The sequence below is a fragment of the Crotalus tigris genome, unplaced genomic scaffold (genome assembly GCF_016545835.1).
Source record: "Crotalus tigris isolate CLP2741 ecotype Arizona unplaced genomic scaffold, ASM1654583v1 scf7180000017775.1145084777:2100578, whole genome shotgun sequence".
Classification (NCBI taxonomy): Eukaryota; Metazoa; Chordata; class Lepidosauria; order Squamata; family Viperidae; genus Crotalus; species Crotalus tigris.
Genome location: NW_024096626.1, coordinates 1,845,906 through 1,858,431, shown reverse-complemented (window position 1 = coordinate 1,858,431; position 12,526 = coordinate 1,845,906). Strand labels below are relative to the sequence as shown.

The 12,526-nt window shown below is 43.4% G+C and overlaps 1 protein-coding gene across 7 annotated transcripts in view; it reads left to right on the top strand.

Moving 5' to 3' along the window:
- Positions 1 to 12,526, top strand: part of SRGAP1 (SLIT-ROBO Rho GTPase activating protein 1) — a 219,668-nt gene that overhangs the window by 121,081 nt on the left and 86,061 nt on the right. For 3 of the 7 annotated variants that reach the window (XM_039342208.1, XM_039342207.1, XM_039342209.1), the window contains exons 2-4: positions 2,241 to 2,374; positions 7,995 to 8,190; positions 9,646 to 9,808. The exons of 1 other annotated variant lie outside the window; for it this stretch is intronic. In XM_039342208.1, coding sequence (XP_039198142.1) covers positions 2,329 to 2,374; positions 7,995 to 8,190; positions 9,646 to 9,808 — 405 coding nt within the window. In that variant the 5' untranslated portion in view covers positions 2,241 to 2,328. Of the gene's footprint in view, positions 1 to 2,240; positions 2,492 to 5,525; positions 5,528 to 7,994; positions 8,191 to 9,645; positions 9,809 to 12,526 lie in introns of all 7 variants that reach the window. 3 more of the 7 variants (XM_039342211.1, XM_039342210.1, XM_039342206.1) reach the window with 3 other exon arrangements.

Here is a 12,526-nt window from a genome sequence, read left to right as displayed (position 1 = left end):
TATTTGAGAAGTGGATTGCGGTGGAGGAATAATGGAGTTAATTACTTCCTATTGGTTGCTCTTGAACTGGGGCATTCTAGACAAGGCATCAGCCAGAAAGTTCTTACCTCCAGGAAAATATTTTAAAGTGAAATTAAAACAGTTGAAGTACTAAGCCCACCGAACTTGCTTGGGGGATAATTTGCGGAGGGTCTTGAGAGCCTCCAAATTTTTGTGATCATTCTATACCTCAAAAGGTATTTCCTCCCCTTCCAAGAAATGACGCCCGGTCAGCAAAGCCCAACGAACTGCAAAAGCCTCTTTCTCCCAAACAGTCCACCTCCTCTTGGTGTCAGTTAATTTCCAGGAAGTGTAAGCACAAGGTTGTAACTCCCCTCTGTGATTTTTTTGTAGGAGAACGGCCCCCATGGCCACATTGCTTGCATAAGCTTGAATGATGAATTGTTGTCCGGGGCCAGGGTGTTTAAGAACTGGTTCAGCTGCAAAGAGTCTCTTTAGTTTTTTGAACGCTGCCTGGCACTCTAATGACCATTGCAATGGCTGACAAGACTGACACCCTCATTCAAAATCCGATACCCTAGATAATCTAAGCGGGTCTGGTGAAATTTACATGTTGACAGCTTTGCATACAGTTTGGCTTTCAACCGTCTCTTTAATACCTCATGGACCATTTTGTTGTGTTCATCCATGGTTTCAGAGTAAATAAGGATGTTATCAAGATAAACCAAAACTTCCTTGTATAAATGATCATGGAGCACTTGATTTATCAATTGCATAAACAAAGGGGGGGGCTGCAGTCCAAAAGGCATCACTTTAAATTGGAAACTCCCCAGTGGGCAATTGAACGCAATTTTCCACTCATCCCCCTCCTTGATCTGGATCCGGTAATAAACCTCTCTTAAATCCAGCTTGATAAAGATTTTTCCTTTAGCCAGATGGGTTAATATGTCCTTTATCATGGGGAGGGGGTACATATTATCCATGCTGACAGCATTGAGGGATTTAAAATCCATGCATAATCTAAGAGAGCCATCTTTCTTTTCCTTGAAAACATGGGAGCAGCCATGGGTGATTTGGCTGGCTGAATGAAACCCCTAGCTATGTTTTTATCAATGTACTCTCTCAGTTCTTTCATCTCTTTGGATGTCATAGAGTACATCCTTGGTTTAGGGAGTTTGGCACTGGGCAGAATTTCAATAGCACAGTCCGTAGCCCGGTATGGTGGGAGGACATCACATTCCTTCTCACTAAATGCTTCTGCCAAATCATGGTACTCAGTGGGGACAAATTGAATCCCTGGCAGCTTTTCAGTTACAGTCTTTAGGGTTTCACAGGGCTCCCCTTGCATCTCACAGATGGCTAATGTCTTTGTTTTATTTTCAGTGTCAGATGGAGGGGTTCTGTCCCCAGTCTTAATTTCTGCATTCCATGTTTAGAATGTTTGGATGCCATTTATCCAACCATGCTTTTGTCATCTTCGGCACCACCACAAAACGGATGATTTCCCAATGCCGACCCATTTCCAAATACACAGATTCGGTTAGGTGCATGGCAGGGGCATCTCCAATGAGGGACCCCTCAGCCTGCTCAAACCTCATGGGCAGGAGCAATAGCTTAGCTCAGATTCCAAGTTTGAGCGCAGTGGGTAAGTTAATTAAACACCAAGTGCAACCCGAGTCTATTAGTACCTTCAAACTCATGTGAGCCCCTGTTTGGGGCACTATCAGCCTGGTGGGAATGGCAAAAGAGGGAATGGGCTGACTCACCATGGGGTCCTCCTTGCCTTCCTCGTCACTGTCATACGGTGCCGGTATCTGCTGTGGCTCAGATTGGGGTTTGGCTTTGAGCTCGGCGGGAGGGGAGGCTTCGACATCCAGGCCTTGATGTCCCCACTTGATTTTCTCTCTTGGCTGGACTCTGGGACTGGCATCCCGAGGTCGTGGCAGCAAACATTGCTGAGACACAGGACTTGGTATCACAGCTGGTTGGGGGATGGATGAAGCAGCATGGATTCCGGCAGTTGGTTAGGATCTCCGGTGAGGGGGGGAAGAGATGGGTAGTTCTTGGCATTTTCCCCTATGGCACCCGCATCCTGGGGAACAGGAATTATATCCTTTACCTCCAGTTGGCCAAACTTCTCTTTCAGCTGTTTGAGTGAGGGGCTGTGGACTGCAGACTGAAATCTCCACTCACTGGAGTCGTCCCATCCCATCGACCTCTTTCCTTTTTTGCATCCACAGATGAAGAACCTGGGACAGCAGCAATAAGAACTCTTCTCCAGCAGTTAGAGGAGTGCTTCTGCAATGAGGGGCAGCCTCAGCTTGGAAGATGTCTGCTATGGCTGTAGCTCCTTCCTGCGGTGCCAGTTTCACAGGTTGGGTCAATCTAGCTTTCAGCTGAGCCCTTGCCAGTGACGTCTCCTTGGTGTCTGTGCTCCGACAGCCTGGGTCCAATCTCGAGTCTTCGCTGAGTCTTTACCGCTCTCCCAAAAGTGAGTGGGTAGGCGGTCAGAGCCCAGCACTCCGAGAAAATGAAGTTTTAGAAGACTTGGTTTAATGTCATAGTTCCAACAGACAAATAAAGCAGAACTCCGAGGCTTGGAAATTCCTCAAAGAACATGTTTATTAGTTACAAAGTATCAACATGTCAAAAGTGAAACCAAGTCTGAAGACACATGAAACAATTCCCCAATACAAAGTTAAGAAATCCCACCCCTAAGGCTATGCAAACAACTACATTCCCCAATACATCTTCTTGGCGGGCTTTTCACGAAACGCCCATCCTGCAGTCTCAAGAGCCGCCGAAGACGTTGATTCCCATAGGACAAAGGTTTATTTTGACTAGTGAAGCACCTGGCAATCCCTCCTCCCTTCTTTCAATGTGTCAACCAAAAATGAATAAGGAAGATGGCCACAGCCATGCTCATTTTCAAAGTTGACAAAAACATTATAAAATAAAATACCAACATTTCCTTTAAAAATAGTCAAAGAACTAAAAAGATCGGGAGGAAGAGATTTCCAGGTTTACAATAGTACTCAGAAAGCTTCAGCAGCTAATTCACTTGAAGGCCACCTGGATTTCAGGATGAAAAGGTCATGATGATCTTAGACAAGGCACTACCAAAAAACTTTTGCTTTTCATAACAATCAAGGAAATATAACTGCTTAGCACATTCAAAACAATGTGATACATCATTTATAAAATGGAAACTTACAAATCTTGGAATATTCTGTATTTTGTACTATGTATGGTAGTATCCCTTATTGATGATCAGTGTTAGTATTAATCCTTAATGACCACATAGATGGATTTTCTCCAGGAGGAAAAAAATATTTTAGAGATGGAGAAATGAAGCAGATATTCTATGTTTTAAATTTGTTGGACACTCAACCCCAAAGTTTATGTCAAATACAGAACCTTTGTGCCAACTATAAAACAGAAAAATTGAATTGTTTTTGAAGTACTTATCATTATCAAATATCATTATGTAAAATTATGAAGATTAACATGGAATCATCCTTTTCCTCCAGATATTATTGAGAATGGAATGGAATGGAATGGAATGGAATGGAATGGAATGGAATAGAATAGAATAGAATAGAATAGAATAGAATAGAATAGAATAGAATAGAATAGAATAGAATAGAATAGAATAGAACTGGAAGGGACCTTGGAGGTCTTCTAATCCAGCCCCCTGCTCAAGCAGGAGAACGTATAACAGTGATGGTGAACCTTTTAGAGACTGAGCCCAAACTGCAACCCAAAACCCACTTATGTATCGTCAGGTGCCGTGTGTGTATGGCCCATTGGGTGTGTGTGGCCAAATGGGTGGGCGTAGCTCATTGGGTGTGCGTGACTGCGGTGGTCATGGCAGACTGGGTGGGCATGGCTGGGGTAGGTGTGGCCACCTCAATGTTGCTCGTGGGGAGGGATGCCTGTGGGGCCAGGCAGGTTGGGGGAGATCCAGGGTGTCTCTGGTGAGTGGGACAGTGGGCAGAATGCTCGTCCTGCGGGGTGAGGCGATGCAAGGCAGGGGGCAGGGCAGGGGTGCCATTGCTGCAGGGCAAGGCAAGGCAGGGGCAACTGCTGCCTGACACCATTGGCCCTTGCACACAGCCTGCCAGCGCCTCGGTTTCGGCACGACGTGGCTGTTTGCCTCAGACCATGGCCATTTGCCGCCTCGGGCGTCGCACCCACCCCCATTGCAAATCTTTCTAGAAACTCACCACAAAGGATGCCTGGAACGAAGGACACCAGCACAACTCCTAGAAGCCAGAGGGGCGCTTCATGTCAGCGGCACTGGGCAGGAGGTAGCAAACAGCCGTTTTCAGCATGACGTTTGCCGCCGGCCGCAGCCATTTGCCGCCTTGTGCATCGCACCCACCCTCATCGCAAATCTTCCCAGAAACTCACCGCAAAGGATGCCCGGCACGAAGGAGACCACCACAACACCTTGGAGCCAGAGGGGCGCCTCATGGCAGCAGCATTGGGCATGAGGTGGCATGTTTCAGCATGACACAGCTGTTTGCTGCATATTGCGCCCAATGCTGCTCCAATGCGGCTTGGCCAAAAGCGGCAGTGGAATAAGTGGGGCAGGTTTCCCCTTCACCTGCCCATTCAGCTACAGCTTTGGTGGCTCTGCCTATAGAGACCAAAGCAGCAGGTGGACCAGCGGAGGCTTGGGGAGGGAGGGTGCTTAAGTGGGCAGTTGGGCCATTGGCAAGAGCAACGCGTCTGAATGGAAAGTGGCCTTGAACAAGTGGGGCAGGTAAAGAAAGAAATCCTCGCTCCCCCCAGAAATTGCCTTTCTTTTCTTACCTGACTTCCAGCCCCATCCCGTTTCTCCTTCGCAATCCGCCGTTGCATGCAAGGAAACAAAGGAAGTTTTTTGGGGGGCGGGAAAAGGTCAATCAATTCCAACTTCTCGTGAAAGATCACAAAGTTGGAATTGATTGATTTCTGACCTTCCCCCCCCCAAAAAAACTTCCTTTGTTTCCTTGCATGCAACGGCGGATTGCGAAGGAGAAATGGCACGGGGCTGGAAGTCAGGTAAGGAAAGAAAGGCAATTTCTGGGGGAAGTGAGGATTTCTTTCCTTACCTGCCCCACTTGTTCTGAGGTTGCTTTCCGCTCAGATGCGTTGCTCTTGCCAATGGCCTGACTGCCCACTTCAGTGCCCTCCTTACCCCAGCCTCCGGCTCTCTCATCTGCTGCTTTGGTCAGCCTGCCGGCCCCCACCTCAACACCCTGCCCACTGCTGCCCAGCACGGCCGCTCTGGGGCTGCAGGGGCTGGCTTGGCATGGGAAGGGCACGTGCCCCACCCTCCTGCCACCATGCAGGGTAAGGTTGCCACCCCTGCCTCCGCCCAGATGCCCTCGCTTCCCCCAAACATTTTTTTTACTAACCTGCCTTTCAGCTGCATTCCATTTCTCTGTTCGCTTCTCAGCCTTCGCCACGTATTTGTGGAACTATTGGTAAAAAAAAAAAGTTCCATCAGACTTTCTAACTTCTTGAGATCTCGCGAGAAGTTAGAAAGTCTGATGGAACTTTTTTTTTTACCAATAGTCTCACAAACACGCGGCAAAGGCTGAGAAGTGAACAGAGAAACGGAATGCAGCTGAAAGGCAGGTTAGTAAAAAAATGCTTGGGGAGGCGGGGGCAGGCGCAGCAACATTACCTTGTGCGGGTATTGATGCAGGTTGCTCATGAATGGGACTGAAGGCCTAAGACTGGGGTGACGGCGTGCGTGCCCATAGAGAGGGCTCTACGTGCCACCTGTGGCACGCGTGCCATAGGTTCGCCATCACAAACCTATATCATCTCAGACAAGTGACTGTCTAGCCTCTACTTAAAAATTTCCAGTGATAGAGCACCCACGATTTCTGGAGGCAAGCTATTCCATTTAATTGTCCTAATTGTCAGGAAGCTTCTCCTTAATTCCAGGTTGCTTCTCTCTTTGATCAGTTTCCAACCATTGTTTCTTGTCCTGCCCTCTGGTGCTTTGGAGAATAACGTGACCCCCTCTTCTTTGTGGCACCCCCTCAAATACTGGAACACCACTATCATGTCTCTCCTATTTCTTCTTTTCTTTAGACTAGCCAAACCCAAGTCCTGCAGCCATTCTTCATATTCTTCTCCAGGCCTTTGATGATCTTAGCTGCTCTTCTCTGAATTTTTTCCAAACTCTCAATATCTTTTTTTGATATGGTGACCAAAATTGGCTCCAGTATTCCAGGTGTGGTCTTACTAGGATTTTATAAAGCAATACTAATACTTTGCGTAATCTTGAATCTATGCCTCTGTTTATATAACCCAGGATTGTATTAGCTTTTTTGGCTGCTGCTGCATACTGCTGGCTCATAGTCAAGTGATTGTCCACTAGGACTCCAAGGTCCCTTTCACAGTTACTGTTTTTAAGTTTGGTCTCGCCCAATCTGTAGTACCTTTGATTTTTCCTGCCTAAATGTAAAACTTTGCTTTTCTCCACATTGAAACTCATTTTGTTGGATAGGGCCTATTGTTCAAGTTTGTCAAGATCTTTTTTGATCCTGAGTTTGTCTTCTGGGGTGTTGGATACTCCTGCCAGTTTAGTGGCATCTGCAAATGTGATGAGTTCCCTTTCAATTCCCTCATCTAAAGCATTCATGAAGATACTAAAGAGTACTGGGACTAATATGGAACCTTGTGGTATCCCATTACTTACTTCCCTCCATGTGGATGTAGTGCCATTGAGGACTACTCGTTGAGAATGGTTTGCCAGCCAGCTACAGATCCATCTGGTGGTAATGTTGTCTATTCCACCTTTTTCTAGCTTTCCAGGAGTAGGTTGTGGTCTACTTTATCAAATGCCTTACTGAAATCTAAGTATACTACGTGCACAGCATCTGGCTGATCTGCTAGTTTAGTCACTTTATCAAAGAATGAAATAAGATTGGTTTGGCTACAAGTTATAACTTTGTTTGCTCCTAGTTGTTTGCAGATCTGTTTTTTGATTATCTTTTCTAGGATCTTCCCAGGTATTGATGTTAAACTGATTGGTCTGTAGTTTCCTGGGTCTGTTTTTTTTTTTTCCTCTTTCTTGAAGATGGGAACCATATCAGCCCTTTTCCATTCCTCAAGTATTTTCCCGGTGCTCCAGGATTTTCTAAAGATATGGTGCAGTGGTTCTGAGATAACATCTGCTAGCTCCTTCAGGACTCTGTCGAGTCCCGGTGATTTATATTCATCAAGGTTGGATAGGTATTCTCTTACCATTTTCCTGCTTATTTTAATTTTTGTTTCTAGTTTGTCTTTTGCAGTGGTTTTTTGGGTATGTTGGGCTGTAGTTTCTTTTTGTGTAAAGACTGATGTAAGAATGAGTTAAGCAGCTTTCTGTTGCCTGTTATTTCCTTGCCATCTTCTCTCTTTAACGGACCTATAATTTCCTTAACTTTTTTCTTGTTGTTAATATGTTGGAAGAAACTTTTTTTTTATTATCCTTGATTTCTGCTGCAAGTCTTTGTTCATTCTGAGCCTTTGCTTTCCGGACTTCATCTTTGCATGTTCTGGCTGTCTGCTGATAATCGACCTTAGTTATGTGCCCTCTTTCCATTTTTTGTATTTGTCCTTTTTGTCTTTCAGTTTTTCAGAGAGATCTTTGTGCAGCCATGCACGTGGTAAAACCAGAATTTATACCGAAAGCAGTGTTTCTCATGCAATTTGGAAACAGAATATATTTTATGCAATTTGGAAACAGAATATATTTGATTGGACCATAACTCCTTTAATTTCTCCAAAATTCTTTCTGATAACCAATGAATTATTTTTCATTACAGGTTTAACATATTTTCTTTGACAAGCATCAAATGTAGCCTTTCTATGAACCATTTGTGCATTCTTGCTAATGATCTGATTATTCCTAAGTTGTATGGTATAAACTTAATGAAAGTATATGTATGAGAAAGATTGCTGGTAAATTAGTAAGCGTCTAACAAGACTGCTATGTTTCCATCTAGAAATTCGGGCTCAGCTAACAGAACAACAAAAATGCCTGGAGCAGCAAACTGAGATGAGAGTGCAGCTTCTTCAAGACTTGCAAGACTTCTTTCGTAAAAAGGCAGAAATAGAAACAGAATATTCACGCAGTCTTGAAAAGTTAGCTGAAAGGTTCATGGCAAAAACAAGAAGTACTAAAGATCATCAACAGTACAAGTAAGCTGAGGTTTCTTATACAATTGAAGGCTAAACTAATTTTCAGAATCACTGTGCAATCAACCATGGTTTGTCAGACTAGAATTGATCTTTTGGCTTCTTGTACTGAACCAATTTTTCTAAAGACATTCTAACCTTTTTAAAAAATAGATATTCTCCATGAAATCTGAACTGTGATCAAAAGATGTCTTCTAAATTATAATGTGAAAAAAATCATCTTATTTCAGTCTCATAATCTGGTTATTAATATTGTATTCTAGACTTAACAAGGAGTGTGGTGAAAAAAACAAAGTATATGAAAGTAGTATTTCCTAGGCAGATTATCCAGATATGTGATTTGCTCCTAGACTAAGTCAAGTTATATTAAACTAATACTATGAATCTGAATACAACTCAATTGTTCCATTTGTAAATGTTTTTCATTTGAGAGTTTCATGTTTGTTTAATTTCAAGGGTTTTTTTATTAAAATAGCAATATTTATCCTTTTGTATTTTGATTTTTAATGTACATAATCACTTGAGAATTTGGAGATTTCAACTACTTCCCTGCCTTTCAAATCTTGGAATATTCTGTATTCTGTACTATGTAATATCCATTATTGATTACTAGTGTTAGTATTGATGCTTAGTGACCACATAAATAAATTTTCTCCAGGAGGAAATAAACATTTTAGAGATAGAGAAACGAAGCAGACATTCTGTGTTTTAAATTTGTTGGACGCCCAACTACAAAAGTTTATATCAAATACAGTGCCTTTGTGCCAACTATAAAACAACAGCAAAATTTGAATTGTTTTTGAAGTAGTTATATATATGAAGATTAATATGGAATCATCTTTTTTTTTCCAGACATTACTGAGAGTAAAACCAGAATGTCCCTGCTTGTTTCATTTTTTGTGCCACCTAGAGAGTAGCTTTTCCAGTTTTATGATTAGCTTTCCACAAGGAACTCCTGGATGTCCTGTCCCTGAATTATATCCTACATTTCAAACTATAGCTCTGAACTGTAAACATTAAAGCATACCGTCTGGACAGGGCCTTGTTCGCTATTGTTTGTTGACTTCTTGCATAGATATGAATGCTACTGATAAAAGCAGATTTACAGGATAAATAAATATATGTTACCTTTTAAAATGGCACATAATTATTTATGACTTTATTTAAAAATGTAAACTTAGAATTTGATCTCAAGCCTATAACCTTTAAAAAAGTTTAAAATCTCAACTGTCAAATATGCACTGGAAGGCTTTACTGTGCTTTCAGAATGCTGATTTCAGCATTGACATTGTGCTTAATGAATGTTAAGAGATAATTTACACAAATACAATCCTGAAAATGCCGGCTTTGTTAATGTATTTATGTAATTTAACGGTTGCAAACATTTTATTTAAGATAAATAAAACACAATGGTACTTGCAACTGATATAAACTATATAACATATGTATGCTTACTAGGAAAGACCAGAATCTGCTATCTCCAGTAAATTGTTGGTACTTACTTCTCAACCAAGTGAGAAGAGAAAGCAAAGACCATGCGACACTGAGTGATATCTACCTGAACAATGTCATCATGCGTTTTATGCAGATAAGTGAAGATTCCACCAGAGTATTCAAGAAGGTATAATAATGTTATTTCTTTCATTTTCAATGAAATAGAGTTATCTAAAAGACATAATTTGAAAACGAATACTCTGCAGGAAATTAGTAACTGACTTCATTATGACATTTTTTGCTATAAATATGGAGGCTTTTTGGTGAAAGTGACAAGAATATGAAATTTTAAATGCAAAAAAGCTAAATGCGACATGCTTAAGTATACTGTGTTATCTTCAACAAAGGGAAGATAGTCTGTAGATAACAAATCTAAGCCAATTTACAAGATAATTCTATTATTTTTTAAATACTTGGGAGAAGTTACATTTTTAATGAAAAAGGAAACCGCTATCAATTTTGCTAAAAACTCCACGATAAAAAACACTGCAGTAAACTTTATAAATTCTTTAGGTGGCTCTTGAGGATAAAACAAAGGAGATTGTAAAGTCACATGTGGGAATGAATGTGTCTAAATTAGGAATAAGGTAATTGTTCTGTTTTGATCGCAAAGGCATGGAGACGAGGCAGGAGTAACAAGCAGTATTGTCTTTATTCAATTCACTAACAGTACCAAAAACAAAATGGTGCGGATTTCTCTTATACCCCTTTTCAGGGACAATATCAGCCAATCAATGCAAGGCATTTCATGCACAAGGCGGGAGACAGCCTGTCTGGTCCCGGGCATTCACGTGGTCTGCCCGGTCTTTCTGCAGCTTCCTGCACCTGCTGAGTAACTCAGCAGGCCCAGGACATAACACCTCTTTCCCCTTAGATAAAACAATAAGGAAATACTTATTAGTTTAAATTACTACAAACTATTCCAGTTCTTCATCTCCTTTGTTCACAACAGTAATACTCAATATTTTGTACTACTATAACTTCAACACTTTTTCTTCTGAAGCATTCTACTTTATGTAGAACTATTAAGCTTCCTCCATACTTGACAGGAACCTCACATAGTCCTTTAAGTATTTGGGTGGACCCTTGGCCCACTCTGACCTTCTTGTAGTAGGTGTGATTGCCTGGTCTGCCAGCTCGCCTGCCAGGCTAGGCAGACCAGGACTTTGATGCTCCCTAGCCTCAGGTGACCCTCCATGCTGCTGACTGGCTGGATCCTCTAAACCCAGACCAAAGTTCCTTGGTGGAGTGGAATTCCCCAAGTCCATTGGTGGGGTGGAATTCCCCAAATCCACAATGGACTCCCCTTGGGAACACTATCTCGTGAGCCCAAGACCAGCAGATGGATTGGCCTGAAAAGCCAGTTGCGAGCAATGTCCCATGGACCCGGTGCCAGGGACAGGATGGCAAGACCCCCTACTGGCGCCTGGGAAATTCCGCTTTCGTGGAGAGACTGTGGCCCACAATTGTAATTGAGGTCCTCCTCCCCCCCGAGAGCAGAGCCAGGAGCGGAAGTGTGACGGCTGGGTCTAAACGTAAAGCAATGGGAGACCCCTTGTACGAGCCAAGTTCTGAACTGAACACATCAGCAAACTCCTTACAAACTTCTGCAAGGCCTGTCGTTTGCAAACTGTAAAGTCCAATCACTTGAATTCTAAGGGCCTCGAACCAATCGAGTCCAATAAGACTCGTGTGATCACCTTGCCTGCCACATGCCCGGCAAATGGCGGAGAGGAAACGGCAATCGGAGTGCTTGTAGCATCCTCCACATCCGAAATACCGAGAGAATGAGGTTGCCTTGTCTTTGCGCTCTTGAGGCCTTCTCTCTGCTGGCTGCTGTAGTCGGTCCACCTCTATCTTTGGATCCTGTTCGGATTCTTCCCAAGTGACCTCTTGATGGACAGAGATCGAAGTTGGAGGGTTCTTGGCGAGCTGCAAGGCCTTCACAGCTCTGCCCACCGCTTCTTCGGCTGCAATTTCTCTCAAGGCATCTTGGAAAGAGACGTCTTCCTTTGCGAAGATCTTCTGTTGCAGCTCACGACTTCTCAGTCCACAAACTAAATGATCCCGAAGTCTCTCTTCCAGGTCCTTGAATTCGCATGGCCTAGCTGCTTGTCGTAGAGCCACAATAAAGTCTGCAGCAGACTTACCAGGCCTCTGGTCCCTCTGCTCGAATGCGTGTCGCCATGCAATCACTGAAAGCTTTGGTTCAAAATGTTCTCACAGCATCCTTTTCAGCTCAGCATAAGCAATGGATTCAACTGGTGCTGGGGTGACCAGATTCTCTGCAATATTGAAAGTCTCTTGCCCACAGACACACAGTAGCATAGCAGCTTTAAGACCGTCTTCTCAGATTTGGTTTACCCGAAAATAGTTCTCTACCCGGGCCACGTAAGAACTCCAGCGTTCCGGATGAGCTGTGCCAAATTCAGAGAGACAGCCTAGTTTGGACATCAGTACTGCCCGGTAGCCTCGTCAACGCCTCATGCTGCAAAGGTTGAGAAGGGGTCCCTTTTGCCGAGCTCTCCTCCAGCGTTCTCATACTGGCAGGCAGAGTCGCACTCTCTGGATGCCAAACTTCCCAGTGCTTCAGGCCTCTCTTGGTGAGTCAGCCTATCTTCTTTTTGTTGTTTTCTTCGCAGCACATCCCACCTTCGTCGCCAATGTTCTGTTTCCAAGTAAAAGGCATTGAGACGAGCAGGAGTAATAGTCTTGTCTTTATTCCATTCACAACAGAACCAAAAACAAAATGGCGCTGATTCCTCTTATACCCCTTTTCAGGGACAGTATCAGCCAATCAATGCAAGGCATTTCATGCGCAAGACGGGAGACAGCCTGTCTGGCC